This window comes from Coffea arabica, chromosome 8e (genome assembly GCF_036785885.1).
Source record: "Coffea arabica cultivar ET-39 chromosome 8e, Coffea Arabica ET-39 HiFi, whole genome shotgun sequence".
Classification (NCBI taxonomy): Eukaryota; Viridiplantae; Streptophyta; class Magnoliopsida; order Gentianales; family Rubiaceae; genus Coffea; species Coffea arabica.
Genome location: NC_092324.1, coordinates 39,555,922 through 39,580,822, shown reverse-complemented (window position 1 = coordinate 39,580,822; position 24,901 = coordinate 39,555,922). Strand labels below are relative to the sequence as shown.

Here is a 24,901-nt window from a genome sequence, read left to right as displayed (position 1 = left end):
TAGAAATATGGTATTAAGATAGGAAAGCCAGTATATACAAAGAAAAATGAACCCAAGAGGGAGAGAGACAGGTGTAAAGATCCATGGCCATGGTATGTGTTTGTCTTAGTTGAAAAGGCACTTGGCACGGCAGATTTGCTAGTGAAGACCATGTATGACAAGCTTAAAAACTGCAATCATGCTGGAAAAATGAAAATTTGAAAGCCAATTGGTTGTCAAACAGGTATATGGAGAGGATTAGATCAAATATTCGTATGCCAACCCGAGAGATTAGACAAAGTGTAAGTGAGGGGTACAATACATAGATTTCTAAATCGGTGGCTTTAATGCAAGAAAAATGGCTCCCAAAATGATACAGGGATTGGTTGCAAAAAAAATGGCTTCCAAAATGACACAAGGATCGACTAAAACACAATACAAGAAAATTTGGGAGTATTGTGTTGAGATAAAGAAAACTCATGAAGAAAGTACAATGGAAGTAATGTTTACTCCAATTAGAGAACTTGGGGTAATTCAAAATTCATGAGGTTGTACTACTGGTTAGGGCCATTGAAGAAAGGATTCAAGGATGGCTGTAGGCCAATAATAGGCCTAAATGGTTGCCATTTAAAAGGGATATATAGAGGGTAGTTATTAACTGTCATTGCTACAATTTCGAATAATGGGTGATGGCCCATTGCATGGGCATTGTAGAGAGAGAAGCAACTAAGCATTGGGCTTAGTTTTTGAAATATTTAAGTAAGGACTTGAAAATCAAAAACCAAGTTCCACTATAACTTTATATCAAATCAGCAAAAGGTATGGATATTAGCAATTGCTTAAGCTTTTAACTTTTTCCTTAAAAATTTGTAAAACTAACAATTTATTGAAATTCCATTGCAAGGGCTAGACAGGGCACTAACAAAATTCGTCCAAACTGTAAGCACAAGTACTTTGTTAAACTTTCAAATTTATATATTTTTATCAAGATTTTTCTATTATACTTTGTAAATTTTTTTATTTAACTTTGTGGAACTTTGTGAGGATAGATATTATGTCCAACGTATTTTCGCAATTTCAAGAAAACACATCCAGGTTTGGCAGGCAAAAAGAGGTTGTGGAATATAGTATGTTGCACAACAATGGAGCTATACAACAAAACTATGGAAGAACTTCAAACTTTTGATAAGGAGGCATATGAATGGGTCAAAAAGCTCCTCATACTTGATATTGGTGCAAGGCATACTTTCCAACTCACACAAAGAGTGACACGATAGTGAACAATTTATGTGAGTCCTTTAATGCTCATATTATTGATTCTAGAGACCAATCTATCATCACAATATTGGAAATGATAAGGGAGTATCTTATGCAGAGGATATAGAGAAAAAGAGCTGCAATGGAAAAATATAAGGGGCCCACTGGACCTTTGATTTCTAAAATAGTTGAGAATAGGGTCAAACATTCAAGTCAGTGGATGCCAATTTGGAATGCACTACATGACTACCAAGTCAAGGGTCCAAAAGGGGCCCAATTTGTAGTAGATATGCAAAAAAACTATTGCACTTACAAGTTATGGGAGGTTAGTGGAATTCCATGCTATCATGCTGCCACCTTATGGGAGAAGAGGTTCCTCACAAGTACCTGGATGGTTGTTATAGCATGGGGTTTTTCTTTAAGATTTATGAGAACGTGTTGCATCCAATTAGTGATGAGGATCATTGGCTCCCATCCATCACGATTGTATTGGATCCACCAACTCAACCTGGTAAGCCTAAAAAAACCAGGAGAAGGGATGCAACTGAGGGGAGAGATCATGGTAGAAGATTGATGAGGAACATTGTCATTCGCTATAGAAAATGTGGTAAGGTTTGACATAATGTAGCTACGTGCAAGAAGCCTCCCAATGAAGAAGGTCAAGAAGGTGCTAACAGGTCATCCGAGCTTATTGGTGACAAGCAGTAAAAGCAGCAACCAACCAAAAAAAGGACTACAGTGAGTGTATCATATCTGTTGATTTTTCACTATTATCCTTAGTCATGGGCTTACATATATCTATTTACAAATTGGTAGGAACCAACAACCAAACCACTTTTCTCAAATTTTGCAACAAATAGAGTAGTCTTCTCAAATTTTGCAACAAACAAAGCAGTTCTCTTAAATTTTGCAGCAAGAACCTCAACAAGATCATGATGAAGCTGGGCAACAACAATCACAATAAGGCCAACAACAATCTCATCCATAGCAGCAACCATCTAGAAAACCTCAACTAGAAAGCCACTTACTGATGCAGAAAAGGAAACCATCAATGCTAACTATGCTTATTTGGGTAAAGAACCTCTATTCATAGTTGGCAACTGGAGGGAGAAATGGAGTGGAAGAGGCAGGGCCAGAGGAAGACAAGCTGGAAAAGGAATAGAAAGAGGAATAGCTATTGGGAGGGGAACTCAGCCAAGATATTTCATCTAGAGAGCAGTATTCATGGACACTTTTTGACTGACTCTTTTTGTCTTATGTTGTGTAAACTTATGGTGACTATTCATGACCATATGGGAACATGTTTTTATGTCTAGTAGTTTCTTTTTGTGTCCAGTATTTCCTTGTTAGTGACTTACTGATTTTGTTTTGGATTGTAACCAACTTTTGATACTTAGAAATGTATGGACATGTCTAGTTAATACGATACAACGGTTTTTATCTACTTCATCTTATTGCACTATTTTTATGATATTTTTCTAGCTACGATAAAAAATCAATTCATTGAGTTGAGTAAATAAACTGCAACATTTTCAATTAAGAAGAAAAGACAGGAAGATATTTCATTCAGGCAACCAAAAACACACATTTCATTACAAACTTTGCGAATACATCATACAATTATAAGGAAAAAAATTTACATAACAAGGACCAATTTGGTTCATCTTCTTCACATAGAAATTCAATTCAACTTGGTTCATCTTCTTCACAAGCAACCTTCTATTTGCTGAAAACTAGCAAGGTTTCCACTTGTTTGGCTCCAAAAGTCAGCATCGTGTTAAAAAAAACAATCTTAATAGCAACTTGTTGACCGATTTCTTGCAGCAGATTTTTTTCCAATTCTTTCACTTTCTCCCTCAACTTTGCTACTTTCCTTTCATTTCTTCTTGCTATTTCTTCATATGCACCTCCGTCCTTTTCAACTGCATTAATCCTTCGAAGAAGATCAGGTATAATCACCGCCAATTGGTAGCATATCTCCTCGTCGATCCATGCCCAATATATGCAACAACAGTCCATGCACACAGCAAACTTGCAATCAGGATTCCTTGAGGTCCACGAAGTTATCACCCTGGTCTCTTTGTCACATCTATACACGAGGAGAGGGACACTATTCAATCTTCACATTTTTAACTCTAGTTTTAACAGCAATGAAGATTTTTCTTACTCTAATATAACTAGGGATTGAAGGTAAGGGAAGAAACTGCCTTTTTACTTAGTAAATGCTCCTACACAGACTATAATGCCCTTGATATTCGACCGTGCGTCTCGAATGATGATTCTCTCTGTTGATCTTAATTGCTTGGCTTGACAAAAATGCCATGAATATGCTCTTTTGTTAAATCGAGGGTCAAAACTTTTAGTTGTTGGAGGGCTAAAACTTTACTTAGATAAAGTTGGAGGACCATTGGGACTTTTTTACCTTTCATTTATTCTTTTTCCTTACTTTATTTCTTTTTCCTTACTTTATTTCTTTTTCTCTTTCATTTTTCTTCTCTCTTCCGTCCTTCCTAATAGAAAACTTCATCTCAATAGAAAACTTTATTTGGATTTTATAATTGGGTTTATGGGTGAAGCTTGGAAAATGCATCAAAAGTTAATTTCAATCTTTTGTACAATGCCATGTGCTGCGGATTCCAATTAATAATCATTAATGAAGGGGGGAAAAAGCAAAAGACTTGAAAAGTAGAAAAAAAAACTATTTTAGAGAAGGGTCTTGCATACTTAATGACCATTTGAGATGAAGTTTTTTTTAGGAAAGAGGAAGAAGTAAAAAAAGAACAAAGAGACACAGAAAATAAATGAGAGAAAGGGGAAAGAAAAAAATACAAAAGAGAGAAAAAACAAAAAAAAATGAATTTAGAATAAAGAGAGGTAATTTTGTCCAATAGGGGATAAAATGAGACAAGAAAAAAGTGGCGGGTAAGGTGAAAAATAGGGTATACATTAAGCGATTAATTGTGATTAACCATTAAAATAATGTAGACGTAGCTATGGCATGTCAATCTCAGCTAAATCTTTTTTCTCCTTTTATGTAGCATGTATTTGTCATTTCATATCATATCTAAGGGCAAATTTATCTGGATTTGAGGACATGATTACAATTATTCATATTAGTCAAAAATGTATTAATTAGTGAAGCAAAAGATTTAGTTTGTTCTTTACTTTTGCATCATTTGGTTGACTAATAGTTCTAATGTGACATAGAACTGGCAAGGGTGTAGGATTCTCATGTTCAAAAGTTGACTAAGATTTGGTTTTGGGACAAAAATGCATTTTCAACATCTTAGGGACTTATGCATCCTTTTAAATGTAGGATATGAAAGTTTTTTTTTTTTTTTTGAAAATGGGAGGGATAAAATTGGTCAATTTTGGAATAATTTTATCTTTCCTTTTTACCCCTAATACAATAAGTATGTTAGCTATTAGCTAAAAAGTTGATCAACATTAGGGTTTGGGACAACATATTGGTATGTTTTTCAAAATATAAAGGATGATTTTGCATTGTTTTAAATATGGAGAGCCAAAAATTATGTACTAAAAAAGTAAAGGACGACTTGGATTATCTTTCCGACGTAAACACTAATCACCAATATTTTAAAACTTGGATTGGACAATCACTGGGGTGAATACGGTAGTTAAGGTCAATGAGTTGGTAAAAATTCAGTGAACTTGATGACATGGTATAGTATTTAATATTTTAGTCATACATAAAATAAAAAAGCATTCAAAAATATCTCTGAAGATATCTCTTTTTTTATACATATATAAATAGAAAAGCATTCAAAACCACCCACTTATAATTTTTAAATATATATCTTGTTGTTTATAGACTTTAAGTAAACAATAACAAATTTATAACTAAATTCATTATTTATGTCATGTCCAAAACCCTACTTAGTAGAAAAACAGGACAAGTGATCACACAGTAAATGATTTGACACTTTTAAGTCATCTCCTTTCTTCTTTTTGCTTTTTCCTTTATAAGATTTAGAGTTTCCCTTGAATAAAAAACTCATTAAACTTATTTGACAAAATATGGAAATTTATAAAAAAAAATTGAGATTAAAAAATTTCACGAGAGTATTTATAGTTGTCCAAATTATCCAAAAATTAAAAAGGAATACTATAAAAGTTTCGAGTATCAAACTCAAGTCAAGAGAATTTAAGGAAAACATTAAAACAAAGTCAAAAAAGAAACAAAAAACAGTGCACCAAAAAATGAAAAAAAAAAAACCCTTTTCCTAATTTTCTTTTTCTGGTCAAATCCGATTTTTGACATCAAGGCACAACATCTATACACTGGGCATGTAAAAATCCCCCCGGACCTTAGCCATATAATTTCCTGCAAGGTGTTTAACTAAAATGCTGAATGGATATGTGCAGCATGGTACTCATTTTACTTTCATAGTATCTATCAAGCTGTGTCCAAGTAGTATCTTCCAACAATAGATACTAGCACCATAAACTCATAATATCAAAATCTCATATCTCCAAGGTTGACTTGCCAACTTTAATCCGGTCTTCATCGAGAATTCCATTTTGTAAAGCCAGGAAAGGACAGATAGCTCTTATATTCCAGGCAAAGAAACAGATCATATCAGAACTGTATCACTCGTGTTCAAACTTGTGTCAATCCTCTATACATTTTCTTCTTCTCAACGATCAAGTTTCAATTGGGTAATGCACAAAGAAGAGCACAGAAAGCATATTCTGCATGTCCCTTTTCAGCACTGGCAAAAATCATTTACAAGTTACAGACTAAAGTTTCTGAAGAATGATTCAGAGGTTTCAAACCAACGAAAACAGAATTGCAGCCATTAACTCGATCCACTCTGCGCTGGTTGTGATTCAGTGCCAACTTCCTCAGGAGCCAAGGAATTTTCAGATGAAGGTTGTGATTCAGTGCTAACTTCCTCAGGAGCCTTTTCAGCTGCTGGTTCATCTGATTCGACTGATTTCTTGAATTGCACTAATATCATTGTCATGTTATCACATCCTTCACCTCCAGCTGTAGATGGCGCAAGACACCTATCAAGTACCCTTTCACATACCACGGAAAGCTTTGTCTCCTGCATAATTTACATGCAGTGTCAAACAGGACATCTTGAAACTCCGGTCCAAATTGTAATCAAGATCATGCTCAGCGATAAGATTTTGATGAATTTTAAGAAGCATGAACAGCGGTACTGGTTCAAACGCCAATAGAACTAAAATCCTACTCTACATTTATCTCCAGCATTAAGACTAAAAAGTCACAGTATATAGACCAGGAAAGATATTGGTCAACAACTCAAAGCACCTTTTGAATAAACACCAAATCAAGGGTAAAACACAGTAAACCCCCATAGACTATAGTCCACTAACCTTATTAAACTTCTAATCATGTCAGTTAACTCTTTGAGGTTATCATTTTGTCTTCAAATGTCTAGCTATTCAAAAGCATCGAATGTTTACCAGAACCAGCATGTGTTTTACGCACAAAAATTTTCGAAGCCAAGAACTATCTGATAAAGTTATTGCCATCATCTCTGCCATCTCACTCATTCTCTTCCAAAAACCTTGGTAGAGACATTAACAAAGATACCACTAAAGCCTGGGAGTTTCACTGAACCAGTAATTCAAAAATCGTCAACTAGTGGTGGTGTTTAATTTATTGCATCCTATCTTGTAGAAAATTCAATTGGAAAGTAAAAAATTGAAATCTTATTTCTGTAATTTCCTTGGTACTTAGAATTGGTGAAGTTTTTTTTTTTTTTGGCAACAATCATAGTGATTTTAGGGATTTTTATGGATTCTTTTTTGTTGTTGAATTGAGAGTCACTAAGTATATCTGTAGCAATTGCTGGTTATTCTAACAATACTAGTACTGATTTTCATCAAATTTATTGTATCTTTGGCTAAAAGTTATGTGGTGAAACTGAATTGCGGGCAATAAAAGAAAGTAGCTTTAAAATTTGGATTTGCTGACAACTTTGCATCCAAAACAGAATCCAAAACAGAATGAAAGAGACAGAAATCAAAAGAAAATTGACACGAAAGACTGCTGGAAAACATCAATAGTAAAAAAAAAAAAAAACCAGCCAGAATTCTCTGGATTTCTTAAGGCTGAATTTCAGTCCTGTTGTATGGCACTCTTGACAGAACTTGGATAGGACTAATTTGAAGCAATTTGATAACTCAAAAGGCATATTAACAGAATTAGAAGTTCAAGGGGGCATTGTGGTAGTGGCCTCTAATTAAGGGTGGGTTACTGTATTCCACCCATTAAATTAGTCCTAGCACCATTAAATTATTCCACCCATTGTGAATGATGTTGCTCAACTGAAGTTCGATAGACATGTAAACCACAAATATGCGCACATTTCCAGAAGCTGAGAGTGTACTCACTGAACTCAGCTGTTCATGTATGTAATCTACAAGTTGCTGGTTTGACATGCAATCCCTGAGGAATATCAAACAAGAAGAAGGTGATCAACATGTTGTACAAATGCCGATCGTGTAAACACTAAGCAGTTGTTGCATGCATGAATAATGCTTATCGCAAAGTAATAGGTAGGAAATATCAGCACAAGGAAAAAGGTTTCGCCTCTCTATCTCCCTCCCTCTCCCAACCCTCTGCAGAAAAAATTCAAGTCCAACCTGAAAAAACATTCAAGATGGCCAACTGCTTGCTCAAAAAGTTAGTAATATAGATTAACTAATGTCTCTTCAATTGCCTCTGCCCTTCCTCTTCTTCCATCTGATCATCTCTCCCTTAAATTCGGAAGGAAAATATGGGAAACAAAACACTAGCTTTTTTACAAACAACATGTCAAAGTAGAATGAGAGCTTAAATTACTGAATTGTAAATTTGTATTGAGTGCATTCATCAGTCAGTGTAAGTCTCTTTTGTGATAACATGCCAAGTCTTGTTGGTCAGGTAGGAATAGTTAAAGAGTCTTCTGACTATCATTAAGGTACCTCTTATCTTTGATGTCATCAATACTGCTATTTCAAAGGATGCATTAGCAAAATTCACCTATTCATTTATACAGAACTCCAAAGACATTCCTTCAAGGCCCGATCTAAGATCTCTGTCCAGTTGCTAAATTACTTTGCATTCTCTACAGAGTTTCTGGAGAGTTAGTTAATCTTGTAAACTTGCACCAGATCTCACATGCAAAATTAGACAGAGCAAAAATGGACTAATTAATGAAAGACTAATCGTTATATAGATGGGTCCAAGAAGAAGTAAACTTCACTATTTGAGGTAGGAATCGAGAATTGGCAAGTCAACTTTCTTACTGTAAAATAAACCTCGGAGGCATTTTACTACAATCATTTCAAGACAAATAAGTGGCAGTAAAAGAAAAAAGGCTGTACATAGCTGTCTCAAGAACAATATGCAGCCCGTGCAATTATATAAGCAGCAATAACACAGAGAGAAAAACTAAAATGTAGGGTACTCAGTCTCAAAGAAGGCTTTGAACTATCATACAAAGTTGATACACTTGTAGCAGGGAATACATAGTGATCGCAGATTTGTCAGCGTAAATTAAAGGATGAGCAAATAAAAAAAAAAAATTTGTCATATGAAGTCAACTTTTGTCAGAGAACCTAAAGAACATGACATATTGAGATACTTATGGTTGATATTAGAACTTCTATTGAGTTGTTCTTTTTGTCCCCTCTTAATAACACATCAAGAATGTCAAAATACATTCCAGACTGGTGACTATATTTAACAAGAAAGTGATACTATAATCTCATTGTTCAAGAAATAGTCACAACCTATGTTACTCGGACTCTTCATTTGACAAAGAACCCATGTTGACACGACATGACACTGGTGCTGGTATGGAACACTTTGAAAATTTTTTGGACACTTTGACTTTTGTGACGTCTGACGTCAAAGCAAGAGGAGAAGACTAGGGTGAGAAAGCTCATAGATGTAGAAGACTCGTTGCGTTGGAGTCCTTATTACACTAGTATCCTTTTGAGCTATGACTTGTTGGTTACTTTAGAATTCACCAATCCCTTTGTGAGCTATGACTTGTATGTTGGCTGTACTGTATAATTCTTATATTGTCTAGAAGTTTTTGCGTACCCACGTACCCATGTCTGAGTCTTCAGAAGTGTCCCTGTATCCTGACCTTAGATGGTTGACAAATTAGACACTTAGACACGTACCCAAATCCGACATCTGTACCCAAGTCCGAGTAACATAGGTCACAATCCAGATGTCTGACCAAACATATGAAACTCAAATAACTAGAACTGGTGTCTCTCACCACTAAATTCCCCTCCCCCCCCCCCCCCACCCAAAAGAAAAAAAAATCCTAGAATAGCCAGTACTCTTGCTCTCCCATACTATTAATACACAAAATCAGGCAACAGATGACCTTTCATATATACTGTAAGCAATTGTAACAAAATGAAACTCTGCTAATGGAAACTTATGCATACCACTTTTTATAAACATGTGTGTGCGCATTTGCACAACCAGAAAATGGGAGACTAAGAATCCAAACACATGTATTTGGAAGGTCAAAGAGAGAAAACGGCGTATACCAATAGATAAAATAGTATGAAATGAAAATCAGCATGTAGAGCAAATCTATTATTTGCACCAAAGTATTACAAGCTTCTCAGATAGATTAATAAATCTTAATTAGCAATTTAAAATACTTCTAAATTCACTGTTAGAACTAGCTATTCACTAATTCAAGGGTCATGAGCAATATAAAATTAAATCAGTAAAAATGTGTTCCATAAGCTCACACAAGGATGACTGAACAAAAATTCAGGCTGTAAATAGACTTTTTCTTTTCTTAGAAGCATTCACTCCTTAATAAAACTTTATGCTAAAACGATAATAAAGAGGGGGGGGGGACACTAATAGCTCATCCAATCAAGAAACCAACCTGGGAAGTATCGCTATTGAGTTTTCATTAAGTAAACATATTGGAATCTAAAATCTTAAACTAAAACAAAAAGGTTGATATGGCATACCAAACACCATCACATGCTAGCACAACAAAATCATCATCTTCGCAGAGCTCCACCTGATCAGAGAACCAGGAAACTATCAACACTCATCATAATAATCTTGGCAAAAAGATTTGATACATTGAGCGGTAAAATAATCAAAAAGTGACCACTAAATTACAAACTGAAACTGCAGGTCCTTGAAAACAACAGACTCCCCTCTTTGCCCTACCTCTAACACCCAGTATAATCACCTATAATCCTGGAAGTTCAACCAAAAGAACAAAAAAGGCACAGCTATTGATCAACTGGGGACCAATCATAACATAAAACAACAAAAACAACAATGATAACAACAGTCTTGCATATTTTACTTTCTTCATGGTCATGATATCTTTATTACACCACACCACACTATCTTATTGGGAACACTTCAAGAAAGTCATACTACAACTTGAATAAAACATAAACCAACAAGATTAAGCATATCACCAACCACCAATCACATTTCAAACAGACAGACTTTCAATCTGCAAAGCTTTGCATCTGACTCTAGTTGAGAAGTCGGTACTGCTATCCAGAACCATGGCCATGAGGATAATAAGTAAAGTTGTGCAGATTGTTTTATAAATAGCTTTGTCTTCAGAACCATAGCGATAAGAAAAATGCATTAAAATGGTGGAGCAGAACAAAAAAATGCACTCCTAGTTAAAGATTCTTACAGTATTTATATCTGGATTAGCAGTTACAATTTGCTTTTCAGCAGGCAAAAATTTGTTCTGCTTGAACTCCATATCGCCTGCAAAAAATTAAAAAGTGATTGTTTCATCCAGGTTTTGCAGGTTGGTAATGAAACTTTTAAAACCAACATAAATACTAGATTCAGTTTTGTACTATCAATTGGATATAAAAATTCCATTTCTCATAGGCACTGGAAAGGCAGCCAATATTCTATGTATTGTGATAGAAAATATTGGAAAAGAACATCAACTATAGTTGTAAACAGGATCATACCTATGGCTCTTGCAAGATTCAGACTACCATTAACACGCCCTGCATGAATAAAACCTCCTGCTTTTAGAATTCGCTCCCTCTCAATCTCAAGATCAGGTTTATGGTCCCTAGAAAGATTGTAGGCCTGCACGGAGGTAAAGCATCGAAGAGCAACAAATTTGCTTTCATAAGCACAAAGATGCAAAAAATTGCATCCACAAAGAATAAGTAAATCCAATGTGCAAATTAAGAGCAATATCAGGTGCCAAGTCACTGCTCCAGTAGTGAAGACACGAGGGACTGACATGTTTTAAGGTCTGTTTAGCAGTATATATATTCTCTTCCTGTAAATCATTTGTAAGCAAAGCTTGTAAATCCAACATCAAAAGTTGTAATTACCTGACCCTTACGAGATATAACACAGCGAGAATCACCAGCATTTGCAACAAGAAGTTGATTATCCCTAATAATTGCAACACATGCAGTGCTTCCAGAAGTTGGACCAGCAAAATCAGAATGCGGTCCCTGATTGCAATGGGGAAATCATTAGAAAAAATCAATGACAATGTGCCAGTACTGCCTAATACACTAAAAGAACAAATAAAAAAGAACCAAGTCAAGATGTGATGAAAAAAGCATAAGGAAACAGTACACGGTTTATGGCCAACAGATCAATACTCAGAACAAAAAAAGAATAAAAACAGAGCTTTAATTACAAGCATGGCTTAGTATTTGGCGTCTTTGTTTTACCAAGTTTGATAGAGACAGTAAGAAAAAAGCTATGGCAACTAAATTGCAGAACAATGTAAAAGTTTGTCAAGACCAGTCCAGCTAACTTGTTCCAGATATTCATTAAGGTTAATTAACTTCAACAAGACCAGTGACTTTGTATTAGTAAGGTGTGTAATAGTAGCAGAAAGAACTATTAAACAACAATGGTTCTGACTAATTTATCTCCTAAATGCGCAATAAAAGAGATCTTATAAGTATTAACCCACAGCATATGGACATCAATTGGTTCATTGAACCATATTTTGACCATGCACATTCAGATTAGCAGCTTCCACCAGAAGAAGCATATCGTAATCAATATCCCGTTATCAAAAGATATCAAGAAATCTAACAACTGGAATGCAAAAATACCTCTTCGAAAGCCCAATCATCAACCTGGTCATGTCCATCACTACTTTTTGGAGACCATATTAAACCTTCTATCATACCAGTGAATTTGTTTATTTTATCTCCGAGAACAGCTAACTCCCTCCAACCCCTTTGACCACGCATCATTTCATCCATTCTGCACCAGGAATTGAACAGCAGGTTTAAGCCACACAGAGAGATCTAAAAACTAAATTTTATACCCAAACAGTCAGTAACTGATTTTGTCACTGCCAATGATATGTACATTCTATTTCAGCAATGTCTCCACATGCATATATGACAAGAGATGAAGTCAATCCTCAATGAACCATGACTAAAAAAACAATGAATCGCACAAATCACAGATTTGTAAGTAAAAAGCAGGCTATAGGCGACTCATGAATTCAATCATAAACATTGCTTTCTACCCTGAAAGGCAACGGTGTGACTTGACTTATACATTGACCAATGCCAAATGAATATAGTTCTGAAAGGAATCTCCATAAGAGTTTAAATTACAATTAAGTCAATGAGATTATCAGAGCCAATCTTGAAATTAACAAAATGTGCAATGCTGGTAAGTTTCAATACATAAGCTCAAGAGGAGCAACATAGAGCAGTTGATTCTCAAAAGTCAAAGAATGCATAAAAGAAAGTGTCATATCTTTGATGAAAAAGATATTTATTCTTGGCTCTGCAACAAAGTGAATGCAAAGGTGAACTTTAAATACATATATGACATAGTATACTTTAAGATATGGGAGCCTAGATCACATTTATGACATAGTATACATTGAGATATGGGAGCCTAGATCACATTTTTGGCGTGTACAATCAAGGTGGCATAGAATCTCTAATAACAGAAGGGAAGGAAGGATGTAGATTATACTTGATATTTTAAAGGTGTCCTGGAATTTGTAGAAATCCTTCATATATCTTTATATGAGCATCTTTTTCTGATACCTTAAATTCCTATATATTAGCTTAAAATGCTATATGCATGTGTGTATATTTTCAACATGTTTTTATATGGCAGAGGGTGAGGATCTGTTCTTTGGGGGGCTGAGACCCATCACAGAACACTTTCTCCCAGACTTTATAAGTAGAAGAAAAGTGAAGAGTAGACAAACTGATTAGTCGACAAACTGAGAGTTTAGCCTCCGTCTTTTTGCTGATTAGTCGATCTCTAATGAGCTGCTACAAGTTACGTATTTACTTCATTGAGCTGAATCATAGTCCCAATGATCTAGGTTTGGAAATCACAAAATTAAATGGAACGGCATTCAAATGCATGCATAAAAGTTGGGAAAACAGTTCTAAACAAAGTCCTTTGGCTCCCCCTGGAAAGTATGCCAACTCAGCCCCACGACTCCTGTTTACATACACCTTTGCACCAACTTGATTAACTCTCGTATCCAGACCTCTGACAGCAAGCAAATGCCGGTTTGGGCCACATTGAGAGATAAAGCAACTCTAGATTCATGAGATCATTCTATTACTAATAAATAGGGGAAATTGTTCATAGTGATATAAGCAATTACCTTGTAATGGAGATCCTCAAAAAAATTAACTAGTTCTATACATACAGAGAAACACTAGTATGCACCAAAAACTACAGGGGAGATTGACCAAATCCATCCAAAAGGTAAGTATATGCTGCGCAGTCTGCATTGCAATGGCATCCTTTTCCTCTAGCCTTGACATTTGCACAGTTAGTAAATAGGCATCATTCTACATCTCCAAAATGACCTCTAGGAGAAGTTACAACATCAATGACTTCAAGATCCTCGAGAAACTTCCTTTCAGAATTTGAACATGACAAACAAACATCACAAGAAGAAACAATTACAACACCAAGATGCATAATCCAGTTCTTCTTTCACCGACTCAACTCCTCGTGAAAAACTAGAAAAATTGTGCTTCAATAAAAGTAACACACAACACAAGTCTTTGAACATCACAAACAAACATCACCAGAAGAAACAAACCAAGATGCATAATCCAGTTCTTCTTTCACCAACTCAACTCCTCGTAAAAAAATAGAAAAATTGTGCTTCAATAAAAGTAACACACAACACAAGTCTTTGAACATCACAAACAAACATCACCAGAAGAAACAATTATAACACAAGATGCATAATCCAGTTCTTCTTTCACCAACTCAACTCCTCGTAAAAAAATAGAAAAATTGTGCTTCAATAAAAGTAACACACAACACAAGTCTTTGAACATCACAAACAAACATCACCAGAAGAAACAATTATAACACCAAGATGCATAATCCAGTTCTTCTTTCACCAACTCAACTCCTCGTAAAAAAATAGAAAAATTGTGCTTCAATAAAAGTAACACGCAACACAAGTCTTTGAACATCACAAACAAACATCACCAGAAGAAACAATTATAACACCAAGATGCATAATCCAGTTCTTCTTTCACCGACTCAACTCCTCGTAAAAAACTAGAAAAATTGTGCCTCAATAAAAGTAGCACACAATGCAAGTCTTTGACATTGACAGTTCCATGTAATAGCCACAGCAATTACCGAGAAAACAGTACATGGGCTAAGATATTCAAAGTTTAAGCCGATAACCTGAAGAAAGCTTTCTGGACTGAAGTTCCTATGTCACCAGCTGCATATGCTTCATGCTTACACACTTGTTGATGGAGATACTTGGCACAGAACTTAGCAACAACTTTACCTGAAATATGGTAATCATACTAGAAGTTCCATAAATCTAATTCCCTCTTTTTCCCCCTTCAATTACAGTTTACTTAATATAGTCAGGCACTAGCATATAGTGTCATCTACTTAATTAGTAGCATCAGATGTCAAAGCTTTCGACTAAAAACCAATTTCAGAATCCTAGGAAGCTGAAAGCTAAAGCAACGCAGAGAAAGGAAATCAGAGTACTTCCTAACGCAAACACATTGGGGTTAAGTTGTGGTAGCAAGAAAATCAAAAGATATGGGATTAATATGCATGGAAATTAACAAAAAACTATGTTCTTTTCCTACTCATCAGGATATGAACTGCTCATCGAATTAACCAACAAATATAGATTGAATAATTAATCTCATGAGGAAATATTGGCAGACATAGTTAGGCCACTCTTATGTCACAGTGCTTAAAATCTTAGTTACAGCAGTGGTAAAAGGTGGTGCATCATCTGCTGCAGCAGTACAAATCGGAATACCATAAAATGCAACAGAAATAAAAAAAGAGTATCAAATGTCTTAACTGCATTCCATAACGTTTATTTTGGAAAGAAATCCAGTCATTTAGGACATTCCTTGGTCTGGCATCACTCAACTCATGCTATTGGGCATTAACAGATATTGGTCATCAGAAAGCAAAAACTTCATTCCCATTCAAAACAGCCTGTCTCAATTTTTGTCTTAAGAAGCAATTTCTCCTAACCATTTTAATCTTACACTTTACTTGAATGTCATCTGTCCTCCAAAAATAGATTAAAAAATCGTACATCTTGTATATATACATATTTTCCAAAATTAGTAACTACAACAAGCTTATGTAATTTCGTATCAAAAGGTACCAAATTAGAAACAAAAGAATTCCCTGGAATTGTAAAGCTTGAGCAAAGAAAATAAAATAGAAACAAAAGAATGTAAAAGTGCGGACATTAATCTAGAAGCAATACAGAAAATTGAAGATAGCCTTTCCCATATCAAACATAATTTGTACAAGTACTTTTCCATTCAAAAAATCACTCTGCTAACCACATAATCAGATGTCAAACTAACCTCCATGACCATCATATACGCCAAAAAATGATGTATTAGCGTCAAGGTCAGTAATTGCTGCATGCTGAAGAAAGAAGGATAGTATGGTTAGATTACAGTCAGTGCCAATTTGCTTTAAGCAAAAATATGTGCTCATGCGGACTTTCACTAATGTATCAGAAATGGATGTTCTCTAACACGGCAAGTATAAAGTGAAAGGCACAAATTAACGCATATGAGATGGAACATAGAACAAAAATGTCGATATCCAGTTTCAGAGCACATCTACAGGTAGTGCTCTAAGTTCTTGAATGATAGATTAGTGGTAAGGAAGTAATCAATTAGTTGATAAAGGTGTTACAGGCCCTTGACACCAATTCTTTTCCCTTTATTGCAGACTTTAACAGGAAGAGAGTTGCAGCAGATCATTGGACATACAATCAGCAGAGCCACATAACATTCAACCTTAGAAATACTGCAAAACAAATCTGAAAGATTCAAATTTTCTCTCATATGCACAGCACCTTTTGTACTTTTCCACCCGATTTTCCACCACCCCAAAAGATTCAAAATTTTTAGAACTGTCACCTACAACAAAATGCCCTTTGACCTGTTCAAGACCAAAATCACATTCACTTCAAGGACAAATTATTTTGAAAACAAACACACCAAATCAACGCTAAATATACCTTTTCAGCAACCATCAAAAGCTGTGAAAAGTTAACTGCCGCCACTGACTACCAGAAAAGTAACTTTAGTATCTAAATAGTACATTTAGGCCAAAGATATCCCAATCAACATCACACTGTCACAGACAGACAGCAGAGCAATTATCTAGAGTAACATTCCAGAAATTCAAAATTAAATCACATGACAGCAGAGAAAGGTTAGCTGATTGAGCACTCACAGCATCTTCCATTGTTGCACGCCATCCTTGCATGGATGATAGACCATACCTAAGTCTTTTACTCTCCCCATCTTCAGATAACTTTTCAGTCTTTGGGGTACTAAGGTATATACCCATCTCTTACAACTGAAACAGAAAAATTGCCAGTCACGAACCGACAAACCCAAAGATCAAGACATAAAATGATTAAAACCAACAAAAACAATTTACGTAAAATGTTAGAGCAAAATACCAATCCCATTTAGTTATAAAATGACTCCAATTTCCAAGAAACAGGACTCCTTGAACTTTAATTATGTATTAAAAAAATTCTCCAGAAGCTCCTCAAAACAAATAAAAGAAGAAAGTTCTTTGACCAATTGAAATTACTATGAAAAATCACATTTATGAAGTACGATCCTCACATAAGTAGAAAGAAATGAATAGTCAACACTTGTAGACAATATAAACGCGTATATCATCCCTGATCAACTTGTTTTCTAGCTCTCAACCTCTAATTACTAATTGCAATCCCTCACCCGATTCTTGATCACCAATTAAACATACTAGATCAAAAATTGATATTTCCAAGAAAAATGTTCCTGAGCGGGGAAGTTAAGAAGTAAAGCAACAGAGAAAAAAAATCCAATGATGAGACAAAGAAAACCCACAAGCCAAAATACAACTAATACCAAATCCACATCCAAACTGTTAAAATCAAAATCAAGTTCAAATGGATAAAAGATCAAATAAACCCAAAACTCAACATATATACAAGAGGTTAACATTAAAAGGGCTCAAAAAGAAACACAATTTCCCACTTGGATTCTTGAACCCTTTTAAGTGAGACCCAGTTGAGGGAAGAACCAACGAATCTATCTATATCAAGATTGAATCTTTTACAGAATTAGCAAAAAGCCATAATGATTTTAACCTTTTCTTATGGTAAAAGCAAACAAAGGGTAAAGAAATGAAAGAAGATAAAGACAGAAAAGGAATAAAAGAGAAGGGGAGCACGTATGTAGACTTTTGAGAGAAAGAGACCGACTGAATGTGTGAAGATAATCTCTCGGGCACTGTGCTGTGAGATTCTGATTACCGTTTGATTTTTGATTATTCTTCTGAATCAAAAGAATGCACAGAAACGGACACAAATAGGAGCTTTCTTCGGTTGTATCAATCGAAATGTCGAAAGGGGAAGAAAAAAACGATTTGTGCAGTTTAATTTTGGCTCGCCTACTCGCATTAAAAAATTATATAAAACACAAATGGAAGTAAAGACAAAAATAAACAAGTTTTTTTATTTCAATTTTTGTCCTAACACGAGAAGAAAGAGCTGAAGTGAAGCATGGAGGAAGAGGGATTTGAACATAAAACCTTCAAGGAGCTGTTTGATAATTCAACTTTCAACTGAAAATTAATTCATTCACAATTTTTTGAATTCAACATGTTTCATAACTGAAATGTCTAATCACTTTAATATTTTTTTTTTGGTTGCCTACCACGGTATCCAGGGCTTTGCCCTAACTAATCCGTTGGTCGACCCGAGTCGCACACCTGGCTGTGGTGGGTGAGTCTCCCAACAAGGGTAGCTTTATATGTTTAGTGGTGCTTAATATGTTTAGAAAAGTTTAAGTGAAAATTGTCCCCTATTTTTTGAATTGATCATGTATATATTACACCACTCACACATGTAACACACTCTCATCCATGATCTCACACAAATAGTACATTTACGCTCACTTTCCTCGTATGTATACTTGCAAGCACGCATATAAAGACACACACTTAATATTATCCCTCAACTTATTTAATTACTTTCTCTCACGCAAAACTCTTTTCTTTCTCTCCAAATATCCAAATAAAGATAATTTTTTTAAAAGATAAAAGTATAATATTTGTGCAATATTTCAATTCAATGCTATAATTCCCTTAGTTATCAAACACATATAACTTTATCAATTCAGCAACTTAATATTTTCAACACTGAATTTTCAAATTTTAGAATTCAAATTTTAAATTTTAGTTTTATGAAAACGGAGCCTAAGTTAATTTTCAAATTTTAAATTTTAGTTTTATGAAATGGGGCCTAAGTTTTAATACATTAATCTTAACTATTAGATTAAAGCCTCATTGGTAAAAAAATAATAACTTTGGTTATTTGTACAATATAAACATGGGTAAATTTTTCTCCTGTCGGGGGTTCAAATTCAAATTAAGATAATGTAGTATCCATCTCGACAAGCTAGTGTATACGCTTCAGTGTAGAAAAAAATAATCCCATCAATATACCCTGCAATAATTCAAAACATTTTTTTAAAAAAAATCCCATTTCGAAAGCAGTTGCCATTTTAACTAAGTGTCTGTTTGATAACATAAAAAAGTGTTGAAACTGAATTCATTCAGACATTCAGATGTTTTGAGTGTTTGATAAATAAAAATTTTTCTGCTGAACTTATTAAGTGGTGCTGAATTTGTATGTATTTTTTTCAGCACAAGAATTGTAACTGAATGCTTAATTTGATAAGAAACAAGAGATTTACTTCAACTACTTTATCTTATCTACCAAATCTATCCTTATTTGTTAATTATATTCAAAATCCTTATTGAATTAAATAATTTAATATTTTCTATCCAAAATCCTTATCTAATTAAATAACCTGACATTCTCTGTCTAATGACTTTCTACTTCTATTTTCTCCCTATTTAATGATTTTTTTTTACAATTTCTCCATACTCCTCACATTTGTCTACTCCTTACATTTGTCTACTCCTTATCTTTTTCCATCTTTCTACTCTTTCATAATTTTGTCATTTTTTTACTCCCAATTTTTTTTATTGCTACCGTACTCACCGATCTCAAATTCATTTTTTCCAAAGTAAGTGACATTGATTATTTGTTGTTTTGCTTCAACATTTTTCCATTGAAGTAATTAAATTTCTATATAATTTGGTGTGAATTTAAAACTTATTTATTGCAGCTTCCTTTTGCTTATATTTAGACTTTTCTTATCAAACTCTGATTTAAAAATATATTTGCACCGATATTTGGACTTTTCCATAATATATTTCTTCTTTTATATTACTTTGATTTAAAAATAAATATTGGCATTTTCATACCTAACAATTTTAAGCTAATTAAATCATATGTTCTATTTCCTTTTTGGATTGAAAGATAGAAGGGCAAAATTGTACAATTTAGTTTATTAAGCATTAAGTTATAAATGTTTATCAAACAATATAAATATGTTCAGCATTAAGATTCAGATATTCATATATCTCTTTTCAGTGCTTAATATTCAGCAAATTAATTGTTTCAGTATTCAGAATTCAGAATTCAGAGTTCAGATTCAGTTTTATCAAACGGAGCCTAAAATTTTGCAATAGAGAGTCATGGTACTTTTTGTTAGGATTAGAGGTAAGAAGTTTGATTGTCTTTAGGAATGTTTTCCCTAGCTAGTTTACAATGGAAAAGGCAAGATTTTGCAACTGGGGGCCAACTTTATTATTGAAGAACTGTACATAAGGGACTTAATTTTGGGTATAAGTTTAATGTTTCTTATTTTGCCTTTTGTAAATATATTACATTACTAATCTTGATTGTCCATTTAAATAAGTTTAACAAAAGAAATTTGGCATATTGTGTTTTAATGCAATTATAATTACATTCCACGGAATTATAATTACAAAAGAAATCTATTGTGTTTTGTAAAATAAAAGACAAAATACCCCTGATGTGATTCAGTAGAATTTTATGTACTTCTCTTGCTTTGCATATTGGTTTGAAATTCAACGAAGTAAGCTTGTTTAGGAAAAAAAATGTAGTGTCAACCAAACGTACCTTTTATTTACTTCTAAAAAATGTAAGGGTGGAGTAAAATGGAATAACAATATAGTTTTTCGAGTTACATTTTCCAAACAAGTTTAAAATATTGGGGTTTCTTTTGATCTTAAAGAAAATCGATGCAGAAGTAAAAAGCACACATAATTGAATTAATCGAAATATTCTTTTTCTAGGCACAAAGAAAAAAAAATATGAAAATCACCTCAATTATTTGATGCTACCTAAAGTTAAACTATAATTAGTACTTTGCTATGCTATACTTTGAGATTTGGAATGCTCAAAATTCTTATTTGTACAATTAGAAATGCAAAAAATCCTTTGGCATTAGTCTCGTCTCCATGCAGCTTTTAAAGAAGCTAACGTGAGTCCTCCGCAAATCATATGGCAAATTGCGAAATTGCTCGATGGTCCCTCATAAATAGACCACTTTAAAGTTAATTTTGATGCTGCAATTTCCCAGGTTATCTGGGATGGCGGGATCATAGAGGTATTTTTATCGCTAGCTTAGCAGAGCAATTTCGTGATATTAGTATTACTCCAGAAGTGAGTGGGGTAATTGCGGAAACTATCTTTATGGCCAAAAATTGGTTCATCTCATAATTTATTTTTGAAAGTGATGCACTAGTAATTATTCAAAGTTTGCGCCCTACTAATGATGTCCTTTCAGCGGCAGAGTCTTTGATCGATGATACTCCCTCCGTCCCACTTTGATAGTCATGTATTTCTTTTTCATTTGTCCCAAATTGTAGTCCACTTTCCAATTAAAGAATGTAGTTGTATTTTAATTTTCCTAAAATACCCTTATTCAATGTAAGTAGTTGTTACTATAAACCTATCACATTTAATGAGAGTTGATTCTTTTTTTACCATCAATTCAAGTTCCCATAAAGTTGTACCATATTTAATGTGAGGATATTTTAGAAAAATAGCAATCTAAATTTACTTTTCCAACAAAGTTAACTACTTTTTCTTAAACTGTGTGAAAAAAGAAACAGGACTATCAAAGTGGGACGGATGGAGTATTAGAATAGCTTTATCAAATCATAACGCCATTGAGTTCCTAAGAATGCGAACAAAGTAACTCATGAATTGGCTCTTTATACCTAATCATCTGATTATGTTGAATCTTTTTGGAATTCTCCCCCAACTTTTATCAATCATTTGTTGTCGGATGATTTCTAACAATTTTATTAATAAAATATCTTTTTCTCATTGAAAAAAAAAAAAGCCTTGATTGGACGAGACGAAGACACAGGCTTTGTGAAATCAAATCTCTGTTTGAAGAAGAGAGAGGATATTTTACAAAGTAAAAGCAAGGGACAAGGACATATAACAAAATTTTTGGGCAATGGGGGCAAGGACATTGGAGAAATTAGATGATCTCATGAATGCTTAGACTTGAAACGAAAGAAAAAGGCTAATGCTTGCTCATTGAGCAAGTCAATCACTTATCTTGAAGCTTGGAAGCTTGACAGCATGGGCAAATTTTGTTGGTCCCCATATCATATGTTGATCGCAATTGTGCATTAAGTGGGAACTTGTGTGCACAAGAAGTATTGTTTTGGCAAATCACAATCTTAAGCGTAGGCAATGGATGTTGAATGTGGGAAAATTGCAAAATTGTAAAGACGTTGACATTGAAAGATGCATACCATATTTAACCATTATTTATATTTGATCATGGATTTTGCTAACGAACACCCACGTTAAAAAAAAAAAAAAAAAAAAAAGAGGACCTCAGATATTGATTGTTTATAAAAATATAATTAATCAGGAGAATTTCTAAATGTAGCTAGCAATAAATTTGAATGTGTCCATTAACATTTTAAGATAAACATAATTTCAGTATACTAACGAGTTTATTATGGATTTGACTAACGGATATCCATATTAAAAAGGCCCCAGGTGTTGGTTTTTTATAAAAGTAAAATTAATTTAGTAGAGTTTCTAAATACGGTGGGAAATTAATTATGATTGTGTCCATTAACATTGTAAGTTAAACGTTATTATTTAGGGTAAATTTTATATACACTGACAGTATATACACTATCACGGTTAGATTCATGATACATGTGCAAAAGTTGAATTTGAAATTCAAATTTTACATAATTATCATTCATCCAAAACTGACAAAATCTATACACTGTCTTGACGTAGGAAAGATTAATCCTATTGTTTAAGTGCACTAACGAGTTTGGACTGTACAACAATTATTATAACTAGACAACTTGTCCATTCTCTTTTGTTGGACTTGTACAACAATTATTTTACGGGAGGTCAGAAGATTTAGGGATATTGTAAAGTATCACAGGGTCGAAGATTAACAACGTAGACTTTTGTATTATTGATATCAGAGTTTATGGGATGCTACTATTGCTCTTCGAATTAATATTTGCAAGCTCAATAAAAAAGTTGGACATGGAGCATTATTTATTTAGTTTGCTTTTAGATTTGACTTTGGCCCTCTTTCTCACTTTCATTCATCGCCGTCTTTTTACCTAAAAAATAGTAATTAGTAAAGTTTGATTTTGCATAGAAGCAAGAAGATTGGATATTTTCACAAGTAAAATTACAAGCTTCAAAAATTTTTAAGACCCAAAAAGTAGCCTAAACTACTATAACCATGCTTTCAATACTAAAATAATTCTACCCTTGAGCATCCTCATTGTATTCTTAGGATAGCCATAGACTTTTTTCCCCCTTAAATGCTTAGGGTTGTTCCCCATTGTAAAACTCTACTCCAAAATTATGTGCCCTATCTACTATAATCAGCTATATTAGGTGGTGTAATATATAGATAAAATTGTTGTGAAGGGGAAAAGTTTCAAGTGTCAACCCTAAAAGTCTAATTCTAAATGCTTGGTTTCCCCGTGATATTTTTGTTCTTCATCAATTAATGACTAATTGGTGCATTGACAAGATGCGAGCCTGACCAAAAAGACAGTATAGACAACAGACAGAAAGGGACTTGATAAATTTGATTTCTTGACAGTAACCTGTTTGGAAATGTTCTTTAGTCCCATGATATAATTTAATATATGTACAGATGTTTGGAAATGTTCTCTAGTCCCATGATATAATATATAGATAAACATATAACGGAGCGGGATTTTAGTTTGGGAGGAGTGCGAATTATTGAAGATATAATAGCAAAAATATTCTATAACAAATAAATCTTACTAAATATGAAATAAAAGTTCAATAGACAAAGTACAAAGAAAAATGTGAAAATTAGACTCTCTACTGTTTTATTTACCACCGTAGTCGAAACTTTTTCCGTTTATCTTTTATTTCCTACATAACATGTATAGTGTTACCTTAGTTGTTATTTTAAAGCTATAGTAATTAAAAAAATTAATAGTTGGTTTGTTATAAGAAATTTGGTTAAAAGAAAATTAATGCTTTTGTAATTATTATTTAAAAATAGTACTAATCAATTGGAAAAGCAAATGCTAATAGTATACTTTTATAAGGAAAGTAATTGTTTGTTTGGTATATGATACTTTATCAAAAAAAAAAAAGTTAAACAGAGTTATGAAAAAATTGCTGATAATTATTTTTAGGGGCAAAAGTAATATAATTCTAATTTGACAACTAAAATTGTAAAAAGGATTTTAAAATTTTGAAAACTTTTGAGGTTCGTTCCCTTTGTGTTCACCCTTATATATATATATATATATATATATATATATATATATATATATATATATATATATATATATATATATATACAAGTATCTATATATGTATGTATGTATGTATGTATAAAAATTCGAGTTTCAACGTATGTAAATTTGTTCTAATTTTGTCCTATACATATATATATGTATGTATGTATACGTATATGTATATACACACACTTTGCTTGCATACAATTCGAAAATTCTATCATTTAACTGCAGAATTTTTATTTGCTTGGATAGTTTAATATTTGCATAATTATATTTACTTACATCATAAATACATTTTTTAACTACCATTTTATCTTATATACATCTCATCAAAAAGTACTATAGTATTTTTCTCTAAAAAAATTATTTCAAATGATTTCCTATCATTGTTTTGTTGCATTTCGACCAAATTCCGAG

General features: G+C 33.5%; 1 protein-coding gene across 13 annotated transcripts; it reads right to left on the bottom strand.

The window, feature by feature from the left end:
• Nucleotides 1-5,776: 5,776 nt before the first annotated feature.
• Nucleotides 5,777-18,495, bottom strand: LOC140003713 (probable protein phosphatase 2C 60). Of its 13 annotated transcripts, none has more exons than XM_072061765.1 (11): nucleotides 18,472-18,495; nucleotides 16,991-17,116; nucleotides 16,105-16,168; nucleotides 14,933-15,041; nucleotides 12,343-12,496; nucleotides 11,599-11,724; nucleotides 11,221-11,344; nucleotides 10,929-11,005; nucleotides 10,231-10,283; nucleotides 7,600-7,681; nucleotides 5,777-6,308 (listed from the first exon to the last, which is right to left on the bottom strand). In XM_072061765.1, exons 2-11 carry the CDS (start codon nucleotides 17,105-17,107, stop codon nucleotides 6,057-6,059), a joined length of 1,158 nt encoding a protein of 385 aa, XP_071917866.1. In that variant the 5' UTR covers nucleotides 17,108-17,116; nucleotides 18,472-18,495; the 3' UTR covers nucleotides 5,777-6,056. The 13 variants fall into 13 exon arrangements, with proteins under 13 accessions (XP_071917866.1, XP_071917858.1, XP_071917861.1 ...); XM_072061757.1 differs by lacking the exon at nucleotides 18,472-18,495 and adding an exon at nucleotides 17,904-18,195; XM_072061760.1 differs by lacking the exon at nucleotides 18,472-18,495 and adding an exon at nucleotides 17,987-18,195.
• Between the last annotated feature and the right edge of the window lie 6,406 nt (nucleotides 18,496-24,901).